We start from the raw sequence: 24,391 nt of genomic DNA, 5'->3' as shown, positions 1-24,391 counted from the left end.
CAGACCAAAAAGAGACAGAACAAATTTAATTGGGTACCTAAGGGCCCCCGCTTCACACCCAAGGTAGACAATCAGAAAAGACCCTGGGCCCAGAGAGGGAAAGGCAAAGCAGGAGCTATTTTTCGTGCTCCTGAACAAGCCTATGATAAGAAATGACAGATTGCTCACAGTGGGAGGAAGACTGGGGGACTTCCTCCCTCAGTGGGAAAAGGTGACTTCCAATCGATTCATATTGAGGATCATAAAGGAAGGTTATCATCTAGAATTCTCCAGAACACCCCCAAAAAAGTTTTATTTAACAAAACTTCCGAAGGACAGAAGAAAGGCCGAAGGGTTAATGAGAGCCCTGGAGGATCTCAAGAAACAAGAGGTAGTAGTGGAGGTCCCCAAAAAAGAAAGGGGACTTGGGTTCTACTCCCACATTTTTGGAGTACTAAAACCCACGGGGAAGGTCAGACCAATCTTAAACCTAAAACCCCTCAACCTATCCATAACCTACAAGAGGTTCAGAATGGACTCAATTTACTCAGTGAAAGCCCTACTACCTCCAAACTGTTTCCTGGTCTCCTTAGATCTAAAGGACGCCTACTTACACGTTCCAATACACAGGGACCACCAACAGTTCCTGAGATTGGCGATAGAGACGGGAAACAGAACCTTACATTTACAATTCCAGGCTTTACCCTTCGGCCTCTCTTCCTCACCCAGAATCTTCACCAAGATTCTGGCGGAAGCCCTGGCACCCTTGCGAGTCCAAGGCATTTCCATCATAGCATATCTGGACGATCTGCTGCTGTTCGCAGAAACCCCAGAGAGGTTGCAAAAGAACCTCGAGACCACACAGATCTTTTTGAAGGATCTAGGGTGGTTAATAAATGTGGAAAAAATCTAAAAATCTCAAATCTAAAGCCCACACAACAGATAACATACTTGGGGTACGTGATAGACTCTGTACAGCAAAGGATTTTTCTACCCAAAGAGAAGATAGAAAAGATCCAAAAAGAAACAAAGGCAATTCAGGTGAATTCACCATGTACCATCAGACAGATCATGTCAACACTGGGGCTGCTAACATCGGCAATCCCAGCTGTTCAATGGGCAGCCTTACATTTCCGACCACTGCAAATGTTCCTTCTAGAGGTTTGGGACCACAGGCAGGAGTCCTTAGACACCCAGGTTCGAATACCGACACAGGTAAAAAGAACCCTTTGGTGGTGGAGGACGGTGGAAAACTTGACCATAGGTCGGCTGTGGACACTTCCCATTTCCCAAATCCTTACCACGGACGCAAGTGGGATAGGATGGGGAGCACATCTAGGCTCCCAAGGAATTTGGAAAGGGGAAGAGAGGAGGAGATCCTCCAATTGGAAAGAGTTGAAGGCAGTGGGGCTTGCACTTCAATTCTTCCAGGGACAACTGAAGGGACATCATGTTCAAATAAGATCCGACAATGCTTCAGTTATTGCCTATGTAAACAAGCAGGGTGGAACAAGGAGCGGAACCCTGTGGGTATTAGCGAAAGAAATCCTGACATGGGGAGAAAGGAATATTCTCTCGCTATCAGCAATCCACCTAAAAGGGGATTTAAACACAGTAGCGGATTTCCTCAGCAGAACTCAGCTGAAGGAAAGCGACTGGGAACTAAATCAGGAAGTGTTCAGGCAGATCACACTAAAATGGGGAACACCTCAAGTGGATTTATTCGCATCCAAGAAGAACAAAAAGGTCAAGACCTTCTTCTCACTAAACAGAGGACGGAGCAATAGGAGTGGATGCTTTAGCACAAAGGTGGACTTTCAGGACATGTTATGCCTTTCCTCCACCCGTATTAATTCCACAAGTGTTACGGAAACTGCGTGCAGAGAACACCAACCTGATTCTCATAGCACCTCACTGGCCCAGGAGACCATGGTTCTCTTTACTGAAAGAGCTAGCTATAGAACCCCCCTGGTTGTTGCCAGTCCAGGAGGATCTACTCTCCCAAGGCCCAGTATACTGCCCCCAAGTGGAAAAGTGGAACTTGGCCGCGTGGTTTCTGAGGAGCAACTGCTGAAAGCAAAGGGTTTCTCAAACCACTTAATTGCGACTCTACTGAAAAGTAGAAAGTTAGAGACACGCAAAATTTATGAAAAGGTATGGAAGTGCTTTGGCAAATGGTGCGCAGAAAACTCCTTTAATACACAGAGTTCAGTGGCCGTCCTAGAGTTTTTACAAAAGGGAGTAGAAAAAGGACTAGGCCTTAGTACGCTAAAAGGTCAAGTATCCGCACTGTCAGTGTTCCTAGAGGAAAGGCTAGCATCTGACCCATGGATAGTCAGATTCTTCAGATCCTTGAGCCGACAGAGACCTATTCAAACCTCGGTCTTCCCGAAATGGGACCTGTCCTTGGTACTACAAGCTTTGACAGCCAAACCTTTTGAGCCTTTGGAAGATTGCAATCTAAAGACGCTGACACTAAAAGCAGTCTTTTTGGTGGCAATCACCACTGCAAGACGGGTCTGTGAGTTAGAGGCCCTATCGATCAGACCCCCCTTTTTTCAGATCTTCGCAGATCGTATAATTTTTAGATTGGATCCGGGATTCCTGCCTAAAGTAATCTCAAGGTTCCATAGAGAACAAGAAATTATATTACCTTCATTTTGTCCGAACCCTTCCAGAGAACAGGAAGTGAAATTCCATAGCTTAGACGTCAGGAGATGCGTCTTGCATTATTTAGAAGTGACTAAAACTTTAAGGAAAACGGACTCTTTATTTATTTTGCATTCTGGAGCTAGAAAAGGACATAGAGCTACCAGGCGCACTATAGCTAGATGGTTAAAAGAAGCCATTGAAAAAGCTTACAGTTTAGGAGGCATACCGATCCCAGAGGGTATCAAAGCGCACTCCACAAGGTCTATGGCAGCCTCACAGGCAGAGAGAGCTGGAGCAACGCCGGAGCAGATCTGTAAAGCGGCGACATGGTCCAGTTTTGCCACCTTCGTAAGACACTATAGGGTGGATCTTTGGTCAGCTAAGGATCAGACCTTTGGACGTAAGGTCTTACAAGCTGTGGTCCCGCCCTAGGGTAAGTGCTCGGTTATCCTCTCAGGTGGCTGTCCTGAAAGACGATTAGGGGAAAAACGAAGTTACTTACTGGTAACGTTCTTTCCCGTAGTCTTTCAGGACAGCCGGGTAACCCACCCAAAGGTATGTATAAGATTTCCTTACAGGAATTGTGATATGGTTAACGATGTGTATCATGTTTTCTTGTGTCTCCCCAGCAACTGGAGGTGCTCTAAAAGAACTGAGGACCAGCAGGGGAGGAGGAAATTTATGGGCTGGGGCGGTGTTTCCAACAGAGGGGAGGAGCCAAGGTCTCTCAGGTGGCTGTCCTGAAAGACTACGGGAAAGAACGTTACCAGTAAGTAACTTCGTTTTTTTTCCCCCTAAATGGCTTCCTTTACCTTAGTGCAGTCCTCCTTCACTTACCTCATCCTTTTGCTTTTTAAATGTCCTTATTACTTCTGAGAAATGCTCACTTCCTGTTCTTCTATCTGTAACTACACACAGTAATGCAAGGCTTTCTCCCTGGTGTGGAGAAAGCCTCTTGAGGGGGGAGGGGCGAGCAGGCAAGTCAGGACACTCTACTTTGCAGATAGAGAAAGGAGCTGTGTGTTAGTGGGTGTCCTGACACTGCTGCTTGCCCCCTCCCCCTCAAGAGGCTTTCTCCACACCAGGAAGAAAGCCTTGCATTACTGTGTGGAGTTACAGACAGAAGAACAGGAAGTGAGGATTTCTCAGAAGGAAGGAAATTTAAAAGCAAAATGGAAGGATGAGGTAAGTGAAGGAGGACTGTACTAAGGTAAAGGAAGCTATTTAGGGAAAACAATGTTTTCCTTTACAATACCTTTAATTTAAAATAGTAATTAAAAGATTGCTTATAATACAATTATATATAAAAATATAAATCCTGCATTTTTTTTTTTTTGACAACAAAATTTTCATTCAGTGCACCCCTATGTATTTTTGTTCTCCTGTGAACTAGAATCGGCAAACAGTGTGCTAAAGCCTGCTGTTGGCTAATGGCACAAGGTCGCTCTTGGCTCTGACAGTTAAGCACTGCGCTCCAAGCTGGTTCCGGGAGTGACGTGGGCTTTCGGTAGAGTGACCTCATCAGGGGGCATCGGGAGACAAGGTTTTGGTATCATGGATGCGGCGGTGGGTCATTCCAGGCATCCGGGAGACAAGTGGGGGCCCGGCATAGGCTGTAGCAGACGATGGAGGACTTTGCAGGCGGTGGACTCCAGTTCTTCTGGCACCTTTCAGGTAATTGTGGGGAAGGGTGCGCATTGCTTTTCCTGGGATGTCTTTGGCTGCTACCTAGTCCCTGGGTGGGGAGCCACAGGTGACAGACGCCTTCCTTTTTTCCATGTTTTCCTATGGGACACATTCACATTCATGATTTTTTTTCGGCTGCTGCATATTTGGAAAGGGGCGGTGACTTTTTAACGCAAAATGGTGCTATTTCTTTTTATTTTTTTGGTTCAATATACTTCAATGGAGAAGTTGCAGAAAAGCATGTAATGTGTTTTTGCAGCAATTTGTGTTTTATAATCTGCCCAACAAAGTTGGCCCAAAAAAATTTAAAAATTCAATTTTTTTTTTTTTTTTTTTTTAAAGGCTATTATCCGATTAATCGAAAAAATAATTGGCCAACTAATCGATTATTTTCATAATCGTTAGTTGCAGCCCTACTCAAGAGATAGTCCTTCCTTCTGCTCCAATCCTCAGAACGAGAGGGAGAGTTCTTTTCATTGTTTGGATGTCAGACGTTGTCTGTTATTTATTTAGATGGTAAGAGTTTTAGAAGGTCCAGCCATTTATTAGTTAATTTTTCTGGCCAGAAGTAAGGTCAGCAAGCATCTAGAGCAGAGGTCACCAAACTTTCTAAGTAAAGGGCCTCTTTACTGTTCATCGGGCTTTAGGGGGGCCAGACTGTGGCTATCGGGAGTAGAAAAAGGTCCCAGCATCAGTTGAAGTAAACCATGCCCCATCTTCGGTGTCAGTCAGAGGAATTGTGCCCCATCACTTGTGTCATTGGGAGAAATTATGCCCCAATCGTTGGTGTCTGGTAGGAATTGTGCCTTGTCATTGGGCCTCATTGTTTGTCATTGGAAGGAATTATGCCCCAATCAATGGTGTCTGGTAGGAATTGTGCCTTGTCATTGGGCCTCATTGTTTGTCATTGGAAGGAATTATGCCCCAATCAATGGTGTCTTTGGTAGGAATTGTGCCCCGTTATTGGGCCCCATTGTTGTTATAAGTGGAATTGTGCCCCATCTTTGGTGTCATTGGGCCCAATTGTTGGTGTCATGAGCAACTGTGCCCCTTTGTTGGTGTGAGTGAATTAAAAAGTTCCCCAAGCGCTGGTTAAAAGCAAGCCAAGGACCGCATCCGGCCACCGGGCCGCAGTTTGGAGACCACTGGTCTAGAGCATCCATATCTAGATGGATTAAGCAGAGGATTTTCCTAGCTTATGATCAGGTTGGTAAAACGGTCCCGAAAGTTTAAAGCACATTCCTCTCGGTCTCTGGCGACCTCTTGGGCAGAAAGGGTCAGAGGTTCGGTGGAACAGATATGTAGAGCTGCTACATGGTCAAGCCAGAATACATTCCTGAGACATTAGAGTGAGTTGTTGTCGCCTCAGGACCTGGCTTTTGGTAGGAAGGTTGTCCCACCCTAAGGTAGGTCTGAGCTACTTGCCTCTCTGTGTGCTGTCCTGGAAGACAACTTGAGAAAATAGCCAGTTACTTACTGGTAGGCCTGCCGTTCTGGGAAGACTTCCAGAACGGCAGGCCTACTTCCCACAACTAAGGAGCACAAGGGGTTTCAGGCTGGGTTCACACTACTACACTACTTTCATCCTACTTTGCTCTGCTACATTGGTCCTACATTTATCCTACATTGGTCCTACATCCATCCTACTTTCATGAACAGGATACTACTTTGGTCCGACTTTAATGATATTCAATGGGCCTGAAGTAGGATCAATGTAGGACCAAAAGTAGTACAGGGAGCATTTTCAAAGTCGGACCGACTTGTGTAGGACGCTACAAGACGCTCTCATAGGGAAACATTGAACACAGAGCAAAGTAGGATGAAAGTAGTGTAGTAGTGTGAACCCAGCCTTAACCTCTTTAGTCATCTGTGTGCTGTCCTGGAAGACTTCCCAGAAACAGTTACCAGTAGGTGTAACTGGAAATTTTTTATTCTCTTGGGTCTCTGCTAAAAAAAAAAAAAAATATCATCATGTTTGGGTGTTCCAAGTAATTTTCGAGCAGAAAATGATTTACTTGTAAGCAACTGTCAAAAGGTTTTGGTCTTTAAATCAGGGATCGACAAATCCCGGGCGCCAGGTCGCCATGGCGACTAGAAAGTGTCCTGGCGACTTGGCTTGGAAGGTGGGCTGGCACCATCTGGTGGTGGCCGTTGGTATTACAAGTTAAGCATTACAAGTTAAACAGCATTTCTAATGTCATTTTTCACTATTTTCACTGCCATCTTCTTCCCTCCAATTAGAACCCCCAAACATTATATATATTTTTTATCCTAACACCCTAGAGAATAAAATGGCGATCATTGCAATACTTTCTGTCACGCCGTATTTGCGCAGCGGTCTTACAAGCGCACTTTTTTGGGAAAAAATTACACTTTTTTTAATTAAAAAATAAGACAACAGTAAAGTTATCCCCATTTTTTAAAATATTATGAAAGATAATGTTACGCCGTGTAATATCATACCCAACATGTCACGCTTCAAAATTGCGTCCGCTCGTGGAATGTCGACAAACTTTTACCCTTTAAAATCTCCATAGGCGACATTTAAAAAAATCTACAGGTTGCATGTTTTGAGTTAGAGGAGGTCTAGGGCTAGAATTATTGCTCTCGCTCTACCAATCGCGGCGATACCTCACATGTGTGGTTTGAACACAGTTTACATATGCGGGCGCTGCTCACGTATGTGTTCGCTTCTGCGTGCGAGCTCGTCGGGACGGGGTGCGTTTTCTGGCTCCTAACTTTTTTAGCTGGCTCCTAGATTCCAAGCAAATTTGTCAAACCCTGCTTTAAATGGTTAAACTTCAATCTACACGCTGGAGTTTTCTTTTGATTAAAAAAACGAAAAGATACTTTGTTTTCACTTATTTTGTTACGGTACTTAAAGCGAAGCTCCACCCTATAGTGGAATTTCCGCTCATCCAAACCCTCCCCCCCCCTCCGATTTGACACCTTTCAGGGGGAGGGGGGTGCAGATAGGTATTTTCACCCACTTCCAGGAGTCCTCGCTGCGGGCATTCTGCGGTGGAGTACGTCACCTTCCACCCCCCTGTGTTCTGGAAAACACTGGGCTCCCAGAACACAACGGGAACCAGTCAGGACGGCGCTGCGCGACTCGCACATGCGCCGTAGGGAATCGGGCAGTGAAGCCGGAGCACTTCACTTCCTGATTCCCTCACAGAGGATGGCGGTGGGGGCAGCAGAGTGACGAGCGATCGCTCGTCCTCTGCTGCCGACGTCGATTTTTTTTTTTTTCCAGCGGAGATCCGCTTTAACTTGGCAGACTGCCTGGATTTTGTTTTTCCAGCTGTGAGAACTCTGCACTTGTTCGATGGTGACATGCTGTTTTTAAGGTCGGGAAGGGAAAAAGATTACGATTTCGATTCTTCACGATTAACTGTGCAGCTCTACTATGTATCTTTGGAGTTTTGCTTGATTTCCTGCACATAGGAATATGAACACTCAGACTGTTGAAAAGTATTTATCTAGTTCGTCACAAAAGGATCTTCACATCTTACCCAGGACACCACAACAGTATAAAACGTTTCTGAAATTTGTATCTGAATAAAGGATTAGAATACTCTTAGAACCATATAATGTTATATTTGAATGGTAAAGCCTGTTTATAGCGCCATTTTCACCTGCCACTCACCTACAGGTGAGATCACATTATTGGGATTAATCAGGTCTTGCATTCCACCAGAGGATATATTGTACCAATACTACAGTACAATAGGTGCATGCTGGTTTTATGCATGCAAGATTTTATTTTTGGCATTTGGTAGACCTTTGGTACATTATTATACGTGTTCTACCCCCAATGTGTGGGGCATGTGACGTATGACTCTGCACTACACATGCATTTGTCTTTTTAGACCAGTGGTTCTCAGCCTGGGGGTCGGGCCCCCCTCGGGGGTCAAATGATGATTTGCCAGGGGTCACCGAATCCCAACTGGTTTGCGGCTGTCCAGCTGGGCTGTTCCTGGAGCCCATGGCCACCCACTCAGCCCCTTCACAGCCACACATTCAGTTCACGGCATGGCTGGGGGGCAGAGACTAGAGGTAAGTTGACTGGTGAGGAATGTGAGGTGGGAGGGGCTGAAGGAGACCTGATTTCAGCATAGGTGTCACTGCTACGAGATACCACAAAGTCAGAGACACAGTGAGTAACACTACCTGTGATTATAGTTGCCATTAAAAATCCCCACTACAGTTCTCAGATCAGCAAATGACCTTGATCAAGAGCATCTAAGTTGGCTGAACAGAACTCCCCCCAGCATTGCCACTCATCCCATTCCCCCCCACTAAGGAGTAAAAGAAGGAATAAAAATAGAGAATACATGGAAGGGAGGGAAAAAAAGGTGAGGAAGAAAGAAAAAGGGAAAAAAATAGAGGGATGGGTGACAAAAATAAGAAATTAGGATTGAGAGAGATACAAGGGAAAGAAAAGAGAACGAAGAGAGTGGTACATCCTAAAATGTACCATATGAGGTTTTAATACTGTACGAGTGGAGGGTACTCAGGGAACGCCACTCTACGAAAATAATTTTACTGTTAGGGGTCCCCACAACTTGGGAAATTTTATCAAGGGGTCACGGCACTAGTAAGGTTGAGAACCACTGTTTTAGACAAACAAAAAAAAAAAGTTGCATGTACGGAAGGTTTTCCTGTAGGTTTATTTTGTTGCTAGTATTAGTTATTTTGGCAAGTGTTTGTAGGATTGATCCTTTTCCCTTTTTACTTACCTTCTCTTTTTTTTTTTTTTATTTATAGGCAGATCGATTACTCAAGTCTTTGAAAGAACATTTTCATCCTGCTGTCTTGCCAGACCAGATAAGTGAAGTAAGTTCATAAATGTTCCTGAAAAGATATAATAATGAATTATATTAACTACATGAGGCTGTGTTTTTTTTTTTTTTTTTTTTTCATTTTTCTTTTCTCGTCAAGGGTTTTTATCTTGCTCGTATACATATTTATGTTTAATCTTTTTCATTAGCTTTACAGCAGGGTTTGATAAACCTCGGGCGGCAGGTAGCAATTGCGACTAGAATTAGCGACCTGGCGCGGCACAGCTGGGGTATCCTGTGTCTCCGTGCACCCCCACCTCGCGATCGTGTCGCGCCGCGGCCTTCTGCAGGCCTATGCTTCCTTCTATGATCTGGCGCCATCTTGTGGTGGCCGTTGGTATGACAATCCAACCAGCAATGCTAATAGAGCTTCCCCTGTGTTTTCACTGCCATCTTCTTCCCTCTAATTGGAACCCCCCAAACATTATATATATTTTTTACACCCTAGAGAATAAAATGGCGGTCGTGACTTTCTGTCACAATGTATTTGAGCAGCGGTATTGCAAGCTCACTTTTTTGGGGAAAATTATTAGAGTAAAGTTAGCCCAATTTTTTTTATATTGTGAAAGATAATGTTACGCCGAGTAAATTGATACCCAACATGTCATGCTTCAAAATTGCGTCGACTCGTGGAATGTCGACAAACTTTTATCCTTAATCTCCATAGGCGACGTTTAAAAAATTCTACAGGTTGCATGTTTTGAGTTAGAGGAGGTCTATGGCTAGAATTATTGCTCTCGCTCTACCAATCCCTCATATGCGCACAAGCTTAGCGGGACGAGGCGCGTTACTGGCTCAAGGGTGCGCCAGAGTCTCAGCTGGTGGTTGATAGCCTGAAATTTGCAGAAGGAGAAATCCTTCATGCCAGTAACCTGGAAGGTTGTAACAGATGCCAGCCTCTTGGGCTGGGAAGTGATTCTAGAGGAGACCAATGTCCTTGGAAGTGGTCAGAGTCCGAAAAAGCCTTGGCCATCAACATTCTAGAGATTCGGGCAGCGCGTCTGGCCCTAATAACCTGGACTTTCAGATTACAAGGTTGTCCCGTCAGGATACAATCTGACAATGCCACAGCAGTGGCTTACATCAGCCACCAACGGGGCACCAGAAGTCACGCAGCCCAGAGGGAAGTGAACCATATTCTGGCTTGTGCAGAAAAGCGTGTACCTTGCCTATCTGAAGTCTTTATTCCAGGGTTGAAGAATTGGCAGGCGGATTTCTTGAGCCGCCAACAATTGTTCCTGGGAGAATGGTCTCTCCATCCCGACTTTTTTTTTTTTTTTTGCCAAAAATGGGGCACCCCGGACATGGATCTATTGGCGTCCAGGTTCAACAAAAAATTGAATAACTTTGTGTCAAGGACAAGGGATCCACTTGCGGGACAGATGTGTTGGTAACCCCTTGGGATCAGTTTTCACTGATTTATGTGCGCCCCCCCCCTATTTCAGTTGCTACCGTGGCTTCTACGCAGGATCAAAGAGGAAGGTAAGTCGGTAATACTAGTAGCCCTGGCATGGCCCAGAAGATCCTGGTATGCAGAGATCGTAAGGTTGGTAGTAGGGAAACCGTGGACTCTCCCATTCAGGCTTGCTTTCGCAAGGACCACTGTTCCATCCTGCCTTGCAATCGCTAAATTTAACGTTTGGCTATTGAAGCCCACGTATTAAAGAGTCGGTGGCTTTCAGGTTCAGTGGTAACTACCCTAATTAATGCAAGGAAGCCGGCTTCCAGGACCATTTATTTTAGTGTCTGTCATATGTTTCCTGGTGGCAGCCTCAGAAATATGTCATGGGAAGAATTCTTGCCTTTCTACAGTTGGAGGTAAAAATTAAGCTAGCCTCGAGTACAATCAAGGGTCAGATCTTGGGCTTGTCACTGTTGTTTTTTTTTTTTTTTTTTCAAAGGCCACTTGCTTTGCATTCTTTGATCCGGGCCTTTATCCAAGGGGTAACTCCGCCAGCTAGGTCACCCTTGTGCCTATAGGATTTGAACGTGTGTGTTTTTTTTTTTTTTGGTGGCAGTAACCTCGGCAAGCAGAGTATCAGAATTGGCAGCTTTCTCTTGTAAAGAAAAGCAAGGGAAGAGGCGCCTCTAAGTGTAGATGTTTTAAACAATTTAATAAGTAAATAAGTACAGGCGGCAGTGACGTCACTGGCATGCGACGCGTTTCTTGAGCGGGCGTACGGCGATGACGCGGCAGTCGCGCTCCTTTTTCAAGCTGATTTGTTAAGGGAATGGAGCTGAATTTGTAGGGAGAGGGGGCGGTGGCTGTGGACATGTAGGGGCGGAGCAAGAGCGGCGATGATGGTGGGCGTGTGCTCTTGCTCCACCCCCATTTACGCCCCTACATGTCCACCGCCCCCTCTCCCTACAAATTCAGCTCCATTCCCTTAACAAATCAGCTTGAAAAAGGAGCGCGACTGCCGCGTCATCGCAGTACGCCCGCTTAAGAAACTTGTCGCATGCCAGTGCCGCCTGTACTTATTTACTTATTAAATTGTTTAAAACATCTACACTTGGAGGCGCCTCTTCCCTTGCTTTTCTTTACTAGAGAAAGCTGCCAATTCTGATACTCTGCTTGCCGAGGTTACTGCCACCAAAAAAAATACGCGATGCCTGGACTGACCTTGGTGACATCAGCAAAGACCGGCATTCAGTCCACACTGCTGAAAATGGGTCACAGGAGTGCAAAACTAATTGCACTCCTGTGATTCATAGAAGTACAGCTAAACAAGCTTTGGCTGGACTTCTTTTTAATTTTGTAAAGAATCCCATATGAGCTCCCATCAGGCACAATTCGTATTAGAAAGAACATTTTGCTTGGAATGTAACTATTGTGACAACCGTCCAGCCCGCTTAGGTGCTTCTGTCAAGATATAGCTACTTCTAGTCTGGACATAGGAATCAGATATAGCTGAATATACAAGACTAGCCGACCAATGGCTTGTACATGCGAACTGGAATGGTTTATTGAGAATTTCTGTATCGCACAAAATCAGATGAGCATATTACCCTAACCATGCAAACTGTAAACCGGGATATATAAATTACTTGGCCAAACAATGATGAACATAAACTATGCTAATCCACCTCTAACAACTAATAGCTGACAGTGATATATATTTAACTTAAACGAGCCGAGGTGACCAGATCGTCACCTACAATCCTGAATAAAAAGTACTGTATAATTAACATTATTACAAGTATTTGTTTGGCACAGCATCAGCCCCATTAGTGCCCATAACGTTAAATCCTCCTTTTTGGGCCTTTCTGCTAGTACTTGGCATCAACTCTGGGCTCTGTGCTGGTCCCTTTTGGTCCACGTACGTGTCCTTTTTGGGACCCCGGTGGCTGCTGGAATTCTGGGTTCCTCCATCTCCCTCCTGGGGGTCATGCAGCAGCTTTGGCCATCATAAATTGGGTCTGGGATTTGAGGAATCCATCCTTGCTCCCACCATCCTTTGGGCTTACCAGCTGTCATGATGGAGTTGAGTTTTACATCCAGAATAGCTCTCATGGATGAAACCCTGTACATATATGGCTTTGCCCAGGAGAGCCACCAGAGGGCGTGCGATTACATGCACGAGCGCCAGCACGGAGATTTGTGTGTGTGCTGTCAGAGGAGAGAAGACAGATTGTGTGTTTCTACAAAGTAAAAGCAGCAATCTGTTATCTCTCCTAGTTGGTCCCATCCCCCCCACAGTTAGAACACATTGAGGTAACACACAGTTAACCCCTTCCCTACCAGTGACATTTATACAGTAATCAGTGCATATTTATAGCACTGATCGCTCTATAAATTTTAATGATTCCAAAAATGTGTCAAAAGTGTCCGACCTGTCTGTCGCAATACCGCTAAATTACAGATCACTGCCATTACTAGTATAAAAAAAGCCATAAAAATGCCATAAATCTAAAAGAAAAGCTTTATTTGTTGAAGGGGGATGGGGGGGGGGAATTACACAAATTTTGTTTGGGTACAGCATTGCATGACCGCGCAACTGTCAGTTAAAGCGACGCAGTGTAAAAGTGCTCTGGTCAGGAAGGGGGTAAAATCTTTTGGGGCTGAAGTGGTTAATGACAGATTGTAACGGTGGACTGTCAATTTAAATAAGCTGCTAACAGGCTTCACATTGCCATTTTAAAAAGGCTGCAATGCCATCAGGGATTCCCAGACCTGGGTTTAACTTTTGCAAGCTGAATGGTACTTTTTTAAAGCAAAGCTTTTAAAACAAAGCTTCACAAAAGCTTTGCCATATAATTGTTATAAAACTAAAACCTACGTGAAGAAGGCCTTTCTGTATAGTAATGACGTTGATTGCTATTCCTGCAAACTAGTAAATGACACATGGGCATTCTAAATATTGGACAGTTCCCACAGTTTCTGAAAAAACATTGACATTTGTTCAGCTTTTACATGTTCAGGTATTGGCTCAGAAGTGTGTGTATGGGGTGTGTGTTTTTTTTTTTTTTTTTATAGTATTTAATCCTTCCTTCTTTTTTTAGTTATTGCATTTATTTAGATTTAACTAAGGTGCTCTCCAATATATCGAAATTGTCATATTATTTTTTAGGAAAATAACAATGAAAAAGACGGAGAATCTACCAGGCCTGACTTTGCAAGGGGGCAAAGAAAGCGACAGAGGACAAAAGATGTGATTTCCAAGAAAACAACATTGCGCCAAGGTATGTTGCATTTTTATCTCTCCATCTAGTGTTTCTCATATGCAAAGGGTTTTGAATTTAATTTAGGTTAGACAGCAAGTTGATGGCCTTATTCTGGAAACTGTTGGGGTAAAAATGTGGGAGCTATTACTGCACTGTAATTTGTCTCGTTCAAATATTTTTATTGAAAGATCAACAGATACTTTTAATTGATGCATTATAATTATCTTAGTGAGGGGGGTGTGACTTGCCGACGCAACGGATGGTAGTTTGGCACTACAACTCCGCTAACTACCCAGCTTTGAGCGGCCCCACGGCAACACAAATGGGTAAGAATTGCTCCACCTTGGGATACTCCACAATCCTCCGGCAGCATGTTGAAGTGCAGAAAAGACCTCAAACGGCTGCAAAATCTCACGGATTTCTTCCCCTTGTCAGACGTGGGGACATATCAAGATGGCGCTGGCATCACACGGGAGACATGCCGCACGGCTCTTCCCCCTCTCTCGCCCTCCACAGCTAGCCCTGTAAAGTCAAAACCCTGCCGTGATGAGGCACCTCCTGCTCAACCTAATACAGCTGTATTCACATTGCCTGTCCCTGACCCACAACAACCCTCTGCCATAGATTCATTCCCTGCCTCAGACCCACCCATATCAGAGATCACCATAAAAAACATGTTGCTATCACTGAGGCACACATTGTACACATCTCTTAGCCACAATGTCCTCTCTAATGTTGTACAAACACATGACCAGCGTTTTCAACATGTAGAAACTAAAATGGTGGATCTTTTTAATGCTCATTATGAAATGGTGGTAGACGCATACACAAAACACGAGGACGGAACTGCAACTAATTAACTTAAAGCTGGCGGACCTAGAAGACAGGTCACGCCAGAATCATTTAAAGTTCCGCAATATTCGTGAGTCAATCCAAAAAAACGAACTGGTCCAATACCTACAATCTCTGATACGCACCCTTGTACCAGACCTAGTTGACCGTGACCTAGAGATCGATAGAGCTCACAGATTACCAAAGCCGTCCCATCTCACTGAGGCAAAACCTAGAGATGTGCTTGCCCGCATCCACATTTTTACCACCGAAGAGAAAGTGATTATGGCAGCAAAGCGAACCCCAAGTCTTCTGGATCCTTACACTACAATCATTCTGTTCGCCGACCAATCAAAAGCGACAATGGAGAACCGCAGACAGCTGGCCACCAAACCGCTAAAAAAACACCACATTCCCTACAAATGGGGATTTCTCACTAAGTTACTAATAACGGATCAAAGCAAAACCCACACGGTTAGAACATTCTCAGGAGGCCTCAAACTGCTGAGATACTGGCATCTCATCCCGGAGGAAATTCCAACGCCAAACACTCCTTCTGCCTCGCATGGTAAAAGAGTGGTCCCTCCAAGATGCCTGCCGCAAAATTCTCACCTTTCAATACCCGCTATACCACCAAGCTGGGTAGATATGGCCCAATCCGCAAAGCCTTTCCTGCACGCCAACAGTCCTGTAACTAACGGACATCGTTGTGGATCTCTTTCCCCCCCCATTCTCATTCAGTAGTTACTGCACATTGAGCTTATTTAAACTGAAGCTCTCCTTTTTTATCTACCTTTACCATAGTATATAGTTGCACCAGCCACCCACTCATTGTTCTACTTTCAAGTTGAATGGTTTGCTTTCTTGTTTATCGTTTGAACTACCAATCTAACTCAGGCCTGCCTCTGCATACTCTTTTTTTTTTTTTTTCCAGCAGACCACTTGGCTACAGATGCTTATCAGTAGGGTTGTCCCGATACCACTTTTTTAGGACCGAGTACAAGTACCGATACTTTTTTTTTTTTTTTTTTTTTTTTTAATCAAAGATGTTTATTAAAAGAAACAAAAACATTTTTCTTAAACAGAAAAGAAAATCACAGCAAGTACACAGCTCATAGACACAACACCAAAACATTCTGCCAGTGCAGATGACAGTTCACACAGATAGTACAGCAGACTCCCATACAACATACAACCTCAGTCCGAGGCAACTGTTTAAAAGGCACTAGCCCCACTGGAATACCCACATCCTCCAAATGCTATACACAGCATATTTCCAAAGAATCAACCTCCCCACTTTCTGACTGCCCCCTATGGCTGACTACCCCCCCATCTATCTAAGCAGCCTATCCATGACCAGATCTACTGGGGATAAGCCAGGGGAATCTAACCATGGAGCCCACACTTGCTCACATTTTCTAGAGCACCCCCTGTGTTGATAAACATACTTCTCCAATCTTATGGTGTCACCCATTTGAGCAATCCATTCCTTCAACGTTGGAGGATCAACTGACTTCCAATGCCGAAGGATTAGCCTACGGGCCTGAAAAAGAGCTCTCAACAAGGCTTGCCTGCTATTATCGTCCATTAACGTATCATCTATAATTCCAAGAAGACACGGTTTTGGGTCAACAGGAATGTTAGTCCGATAAACACTGTTAAGGAGAGCCACGACCCCTGACCAGAATAAGTGAAGCTTGGGGCACCGCCATAGTAAATGAATTAGGTCGCCATGGTCCCTTGCGCATCTAGTACAATTGGAGTCTGACCTTACCCCCATTTTAAATAGTCTGACAGGTGTATAATGCACTCTGAGCACAATATACAGTTGGGATAGCCGCTGGGCCACGTTCAGGGAGCACAGCTGCACTGCCTGAAGTGCCTCCTCCCCATTGTTCGACCGATACTTTTTTTCAAGTAGTCGCCGATACCGAATACCGATACTTTTTTTTAAATGTGTCCCCAAATGCAGCCATGTCCCCCCCATATGCAGCCATGTCCCTCACATATGCAGCCATGTCCCTCTAGCCATGTCCCTCACATATGCAGCCATGTCCCTCACATATGCAGCCATGTCCCTCTAGCCATGTCCCTCACATATGCAGCAATGTCCCTCTAGCCATGTCCCTCACATATGCAGCAATGTCCCTCTAGCCATGTCCCTCACATATGCAGCAATGTCGCTCTAGCCATGTCCCTCACATAGCTGTTTTGCCCGCGTGTATAGACACTCCCCCTTGCTCGGAATTGGACAGATCACATTCACCCATCCAATCCCGAGCAAGGGGGAGTGTCTATACGCGCGGGAACACTACAGCTATTCAAATGAAAGCTGTGATGTTCCCGCACGCTGTTTAACCCATGCGGCGGCTTTCGATGCGGCGGGGCGATGCAGCAGCGGGGGGGGGGGGAAGTATTCTATTTAGGTATCGGGGGTATTTGCGCGAGTACGAGTACTCCCGCAAATACTCGGTATCGGTACCGATACTGGTATCGGTATCTGGACAACCCTACTTATCAGTAAGTGTTTTCTTTGACATAAACACCATTCCCTTCAAAATTGTGTCACTGAACGTCGGAGGATTAAACAGCCCGCAGAAAAGGACAACTCTACAAAAGGAAATTGCCAAACATGCTGACATACTTTTTGTGCAAGAAATGCACTTTGCATTGACTAAAACACCCACTTTCAAACTGAAACGCTATGACCAAACTATTCTTTCTTCCGGCCCCAAAAAGAAAAACGGCGATCAGTCACTCTTCAATTCCAACTCCATCTCAATTACACTGACCCACAAGGTCATTAACCAATACTGGTTTGCACCATTGGCCAAACCACCTTCACCCTAGTCAATGTCTACGGCCCCAACACTAGGCAACTTCGCTTCTACGAATGGCTACATAAAAAAATGGACAATCTTAAGAAGCTGTGTCATCAATAATGTGACTTTAACATAGTTGGTCAACCATGCATGGACACCTGTACCAATGAACATCAACCCGCCCTAAAGCTGTTTTCTTCAAGCATCAGACCCAGGACTAACTTGCCATATACATGGCTTTCAACTCCATACCTTGGTGTAATGCTTTACGTCTAAGTTCTTGTGGCAAAATCAAGGAAGCTTGGACTTCTGAAGTGTATCAATGCTTTACTAAACAAGGAAAAATCTGCACATGCAACTGTAGGATGCACAACACAATTCATAGCTTACAAAATGTATGCCTACAAATATAAGCTACAAGTACAATATGTACACTTTAAACTAAACGTGAACTCAACTTGGGGGTCAAGATGTAATGTCCCTCATGGTCCCTTTGCTCAGTCCAATTCCCAAAGTTCTCAAGCTCCTCACATTCATGTCTTCCTCCTTCCTTCCAAAACACCATCTTCCTCTTTGTCCTTCCAAAGACACTTCTGTTCAAACACATGTGTCTCCAAAAAACCTTTTCAAGCCCCTCCCACCCGTTTCCTTATCATTGGAGGGAAGGGGCTCTGTACACATATACTGTTACTACCTAACTCTATATTGCAAAAAAGTCACTATAGAAATTGCCACAGCAACACATACCACCTCTTGACTTTATAGAATAATATTGGAAATTTCTTAAAGCCTTTTGTCCAGGGAGAAAAAAAAAATCCCTTTCGACCCCCACAGTCAGACTTTTGTTTTGTCACTGGAAGGCTGCAACATTACTTTTGAGCAGGGTTAATGTCTTTGGCAGTTTGTCTAAAAGACCCAGATGAAAGTCTCTTGTCCTCTTGGTCATAAGGAAATGCTCAGATGAAAGTCCACTCCAATTCAGCCACCTTTATGAAATCATCTATATCTTCATCAGGCTCTCTTCTGGTCTTCCTCCTCCCACCCAGCATGGTTGTCTGCTCTGCCTGCTCCACTTCTCGGTGCTCACACCTGAAAATAGTAAGAGACAAAGCAGATTATATGTTCCTTCCAACTGTGCCAAAAACATAGCTCACTGCTCACATTTCTCTATCTGCCCATTTCTAACTGCAAAACTATTGTAGGGCGCCCACTGTTGCCTTGAAACACTTTCACGGAAAGGCATTGACTTCCAACGTAACAAATAAACTTGTCTCTGTGCCGTCCTTGGAAGAACAGAGGCCTGTTGTCCAGTCTTCACAGTATGGCAAAATGCCCCATTTTGTGGCAACAAAAACACTTAAAGGGGTTGTAAAGGCAAACATGTTTTCCCCTAAATAGCTTCCTTTACCTTAGTGCAGTCCTTCACTTACCTCATCCTTCCATTTTGCTTTTAAATGTCCTTATTTATTCTGAGAAATCCTCACTTCCTGTTCTTCTGTCTGTAACTACACACAGTAATGCGAGGCTTTCTTCCTGGTGTAGAGAAAGCCTCTTGAGGGGGGGGAGGGAGCGAGCAGACAAGTTAGGACACTCTACTTTGCAGATAGAGAAAGGAGCTGTGTGTTAGTGGGTGTCCTGACACTCCTGCTTGCCCCCTCAAGAGGCTTTTTGCACACCAGGGAGAAAGCCTTACATTACTGTGTGGAGTTAGACAGAACAGGAAGTGAGGATTTCTCAGAAGAAATAAGGACATTTTAAAAGCAAAATCGAAGGATGAGGTAAGTGAAGGAGGACTGCACTAAGGTAAAGGAAGCCATTTAGGGAAAAAAATGTTACCTTTACAACCCCTTTAATGTGACTGAATCGACCATTTGCTTCCACTTCTTAAACAATGCTGGTGTAGGAATCCCATCTATTTCCTCTCTATGGACCCCCACCTTTTAATCAATCCACATGTGTCTCCTTGAGATCATAGGCCTTGCCTTCCTTGTATCTGAATCAACTCTGTAATTTTGAGCTGATCAAATCCTCAGCTTCCCGGTTATGAGAAGTAACAGTAGTACATGTTCTGCTTACAGGCTTTGGGCCTTTGTCCTTTTTTAGACCATCATTAGACTTTGGTCATGAGGGCTGCACAGCGCTCATTCAATTCTTCAGCTCGGCCTACAGGGGTTTGAACACACTTCGAAGCCACTGCAGGTTTAACTTTTGATTACCATCCTTTCGAACTCTTTTGCCTTGCTTGCAGTTTCTTCCAAACACTTGGATGCTACTGCAAGCTGCTCCTTCAGTAAATCTTCTTCTTTTTTTTTTTTTTAAAGATATTTTTATTAGGTTTAAGACAAACCAACATACAAAAAAACATCAATACTACCAGACAACCTGGTCATGAACGTTAGGCAATACACTCAAACATAGAAAAATAAACTGACATCAGTGCAAAATATAAAGTAGGCACAGTGGTAAAAGGCTCTGCTATAATATAGGGATATAAGCGGAGGTACAGACATTAGAGATCCCTGAGGCACGGCCAATCAATGGTCAAGCAAGAGTAGTACAATCAGTGCTGGGAGAGGGTTAGCGGTCTAACAAGCCATCTACCCCAAATTTTGTGGAAGGTTTTGTTCCGTTTCCGGAGTTCAAAAGTAAGCTTATACAGTGGAATGGCATCATTAATACGTTTTAACCACAGGGATTGCAGAGAGGTCTGTGCGCCCTTCCAGGACAGTAAAATGTCTTATCATAGAGTATACGGAGCAGTCTCTTGGCATGGAATGATGGGTGTAATTCGCCAAAAATGCCTAATGGGCGGTTCTTGTGGTGGACTATCTTTGGGAGGCCTAGCGCCGATGAGATGAAAGCACCCACTTCTTCCCAGAAGTCCTGGACTACCGGGCATGACCAGAAGCAGTGTAAGAAATCGGCCTCCCGGACACAGCTGCGGAAACAGGCAGCCGAGGGCAGGAGACCCATCTTGTGTAACCTAGCCGGAGTGAGGTGGGTTTGATGAAAATTTTTTGACCTGTATGATGCGGTCCCGGGAAGCATTAACAGAGGTTTTATACGTATCACTAAATTCTGACAAGTCCTCGTCTACCAGGGAGATGTCCAGAGAGGTCCATTTTACCTGAGCTTTGTGAAACCTGGGGTTAAAGTCAGTCATTAGGGCTGCATAATAGGTGGAGACAAGTTTAGTGGGATCTGCCTGTCTAAGCAGTTTTTCCAACGGTGGCAGGTCAGTGGGATCATCCAGGGAGCCAAACTGGGCACGGATAGCGTACCTGAGCTGGTAGTAATAAAATGGGTACGATCTTGGTAGATCGAAGTCTAAACGTAGCTGTGAAAGATTTAAAGCCCTGAACATTATACAGGTGCCATAAATATTTATACTCCCCTTGGAGTACCAGCGATTGGGATCGGGAAGGGAGTATAGTTCCTGCAGATTAGGGTTAAACCACAGGGGGTTGTTGGGAGATTTCAGCCAGGTGTACCTGGATACTTTTGTGACAATATAATGGAAAGAGGGAAGTGGCAAGTAGGGAGGTTCCAGGGCGATGGGGGACCCAGTTTCTGTAGATATTATGTAGTTTCCAGAGAAGATGCGATGGCTCCCTCCGTGGAGGTACAGGCATTGGCCGGAACCAGGCACAGCCAATCGTGGATGTGCACCAGCTGGGATGCCAAATAATATAGAAAGAAGTTGAGAAATGCCAGGCCTGCCAAGTGCGCTGGCAACCGTAGTGTTTCTTGGGGGAGCCAACTCTTCCACAGCAAAGTAGTACATATTGAATCTATGCGTTTAAAAATAGATTTAGGTATTTTGCAAGGGGCATTGGCAAGGATATAGAGTAATCTCGGTAGGTAGATCATTTTGAGGACGTTGGCCCTCCCCATAAGATCCAGAGGCAGATCCATCCACTGCTTGGTCTGCTCCTGGAGGATCTAAGTTATTGGCGACATGAAGATAAAGGGGTCTGCACCAGAACCCAGAGGTACCTAAAGGAGGATCCCACTTGAAGCTTGGAATCCGGGTGAATCAGGGGAGGCTCAGCAACGTCTAGGAGGAAAAGACTAGACTTATGCCAATTCCCCCGGGAAGACCAGAATAGTCTCCAAAGGTATTGATCTCCAACAACAGGGCCTGAAGTGATTCGTTGGTATCAGCCAGATACACCAATGTGTCATCCGCATAAAGTGAAATGCACTCCTCTATATTTAGCAATTGGGAGTCCTTTAATCGAGGGGGGGGGAGGAGCGAATGCGAACTGCAAGCGGCTCCATGGCCAGGGCAAACAAGAGGGGTGACGGGCATCCCTGTCGTATGCCCCTAGTAATCCGAAAGGGGCCAGTGAGAGGAATTGACCAGCTACTGGGGAGGTGTAAAGGAGTTTTATCCATGCTACAACACGGGGGCCAAAGCCATACATCTGTACCACTCGAAACGGATATGGCCATTCCACACTGTTTATTGCCTTGCAAATGTCCAAAGACACAATGGCACGAGTGGGAGGACCGTCATGTGGATATTGCAGGTTGTGAAACAGCCTGCGGATATTCATTCTGGTGGCGCTGCCTGGGATAAAGCCCTCTTGGTCACTATTGACCAAGGACGTGACTACAGTGTTCAAACAGTTTGCCAATATTTTGGCCAGAATCTTAACGTCCACATTAAAGCGGAGCTCCACCCTAAAGTGGAACTCCCGCTGAACGGATCCCTCCCCCCCCCCCTCCCCCTCCGGTGTCACATTTGACACCTTTTAGGGGGTGCAGATACCTGTCTAAAGACAGGTATTTGCATCCACTTCCGGCCACAGTCTGCGGGCAGGACGTCGCCTCCCGCTCCCCCCCCGGCACATGTGCCGTAGGGAACCGGGCAGTGAAGCCGCAGCACTTCACTTCCTGGTTCCCTCACAGAGGATGGCAGGGGGGGGGGCAGCAGAGTGTCGAGCTATCGCTCGTCTTCTGCTGCGGAAGGCGCTGGACTCTAGGACAGGTAAGTGTGCCGATATTAAAAGTCAGCAGCTGCAGTATTTGTAGCAGCTGACTTTTAATAATTTTTTTTTTTTTTTTGCAGCGGACATCCGCTTTAAATGCGAATCTTACTGTCCGATTTCTCTTATTAAGTGGGTCCTTATGGGGTTTTAATAGAAGTACGATCGAAGCCTACTGCATCGTTGGGGGGAGGATCCTGACATCTAGAGCTTTGTTATAGGTTCGCAAAAGAAAGGGGCACAAAAGGTCTTTAAATTGTGAGTACCATTCAGTCGGGAAACCGTCTAAGCCCGGAGTCTTATGTGTAGGCATTTGTGAAATGGCTGCAGCAATTTCCTCAACCAAGATAGGTGCATCCAGCACATCGCGCCCCTCCGTTGATAAGGAGGGGAGAGATATGTCAGCCAAGTAGTCATTCAATTGGGAGTCGTCGTAGTCAACCCTAGAGGTGTACAGGTCTTTGTAAAAGCATAAAAAGGAGTCTAGGCTATCCCCTGGGTTGTCACTGATGGGGCCTTGAGCAGTAAGAATACGTGGGATGGAAATGGGAGAACGGTCAGGTCTAGTCAGATATGCCAAGAGACGTCCGGCTTTATTACCATGTTCAAACGATTTTTGTGTGGCATGCAACATGTGTTTTTGCGTGAGATCTAACAGACGGAATTCATACTCCCTACGGCTCTGTAACCATGATTCCCTCGTGTTGGAAGCAGGGTTAGAGGCATAAGCAGACTCGGCACATACAATAACAGTCTCAAGTTCTTCTGTAAGCATCCGGTTATTTTTGCACAAGACCCCTGTGATGGACATGAAAGTGACCCTCAGAGTTGTCTTAAACGCGTCCCATTCAGTGGAAGGGTCTACTTTTCCCAGATTATCCCTCCAATAGTTTGTGATGCCTGTCCTGCATTTTCCCTGCACTACCTTGTCCTCCAACCAGTATGAGTTCAGGCGCCAAATGGCAGGTCCCGAACCTGGGAGAAGGAGGAGGTCTACTGAGAGGTGGGCATGATCAGGAACCCCTCTAGGCAGATATGAAACTGCAGAGACAACAAGGAGGGTCTCAGCCGGAGCAAACGCCATATCCAGTCTGGACATGGTGTGGAAAGAATCCGAGTGGCAGGAAAAGTGGCGTACATCCGGATGTTTCCATCGCCACACCTCTGTAAGGCCATGAACCCGTGCCCAGCCTAGAAAAGAGGGAAAGGGTCTACCTCCACCACCCAGGCAGTCCATAGTTGGATCTAATATAGCATTAAAGTCACCTACATAAAGTAAGGGGCCAGGGGGTCTAGTCAGCAGTTGAGGTGACAGTTAAGAGTACCTCCACCGAAAACAGGGGGGGGGGGGGGCAGGCACATGTTCACCAGGGTAAAGGTCACAGTAGAAATTTCCAAAGTTGGAGGCAGATGATGTGCGGGCGACTTTTTTTTTTTTTAATACTGAAAAGACCAGGGATCTCTTCTGGGGTGCATTCAGGCCTCTAGTATTCCAGGAGACTATCCTTGGGGGCTTTGCCACTGTAAAAAACATACAGTAGTAAATAAGCACAAAGTAACATGCATACAAGAATATAAATGACCAGACAGGCCGCGCCGCCTGAAGCACATACATGCACATGAGTAAAAAAAGTGCGTGGATCCGCCATCAGGACATCATGAGCCAGCAATGAAATAATAAAAAACATTAATAGTCTGCCATAGGCAGCAACCTCTGAAAAAATATAGGAGTCAAAAAGTGCAAAAAGGAACATAGAAAAAAATAAGAAGAGGAAAAACGCCAACAAAGTCTAGATAAAATCCCTTGCCCTCCTCCCCGCTCGGCAAACCCCATCATAGCGAGCCTTGGATCCCTGAACTGTAAAACAAACCCCCCCCCCCCCCTCCTTAAACTGAGGGAGAGTTGTACCGTGGCCTCATC

At 45.2% G+C, this 24,391-nt stretch overlaps 1 protein-coding gene across 1 annotated transcript in view; it reads left to right on the top strand.

Moving 5' to 3' along the window:
• Positions 1-24,391, top strand: part of NUSAP1 (nucleolar and spindle associated protein 1) — a 132,525-nt gene that overhangs the window by 9,332 nt on the left and 98,802 nt on the right. Inside the window, exons 2-3 of the mRNA XM_040332709.1 lie at positions 9,088-9,156; positions 13,733-13,844. Of these exons, the coding sequence (XP_040188643.1) occupies positions 9,088-9,156; positions 13,733-13,844 (181 nt within the window). The remainder of the gene's footprint in view (positions 1-9,087; positions 9,157-13,732; positions 13,845-24,391) is intronic.

The sequence above is a fragment of the Rana temporaria genome, chromosome 13 (assembly GCF_905171775.1).
Source record: "Rana temporaria chromosome 13, aRanTem1.1, whole genome shotgun sequence".
Taxonomy (NCBI): domain Eukaryota; kingdom Metazoa; phylum Chordata; class Amphibia; order Anura; family Ranidae; genus Rana; species Rana temporaria.
Note: the sequence above shows the minus strand (reverse complement) of the source record. Positions and strands in the feature narration are given on the sequence as shown.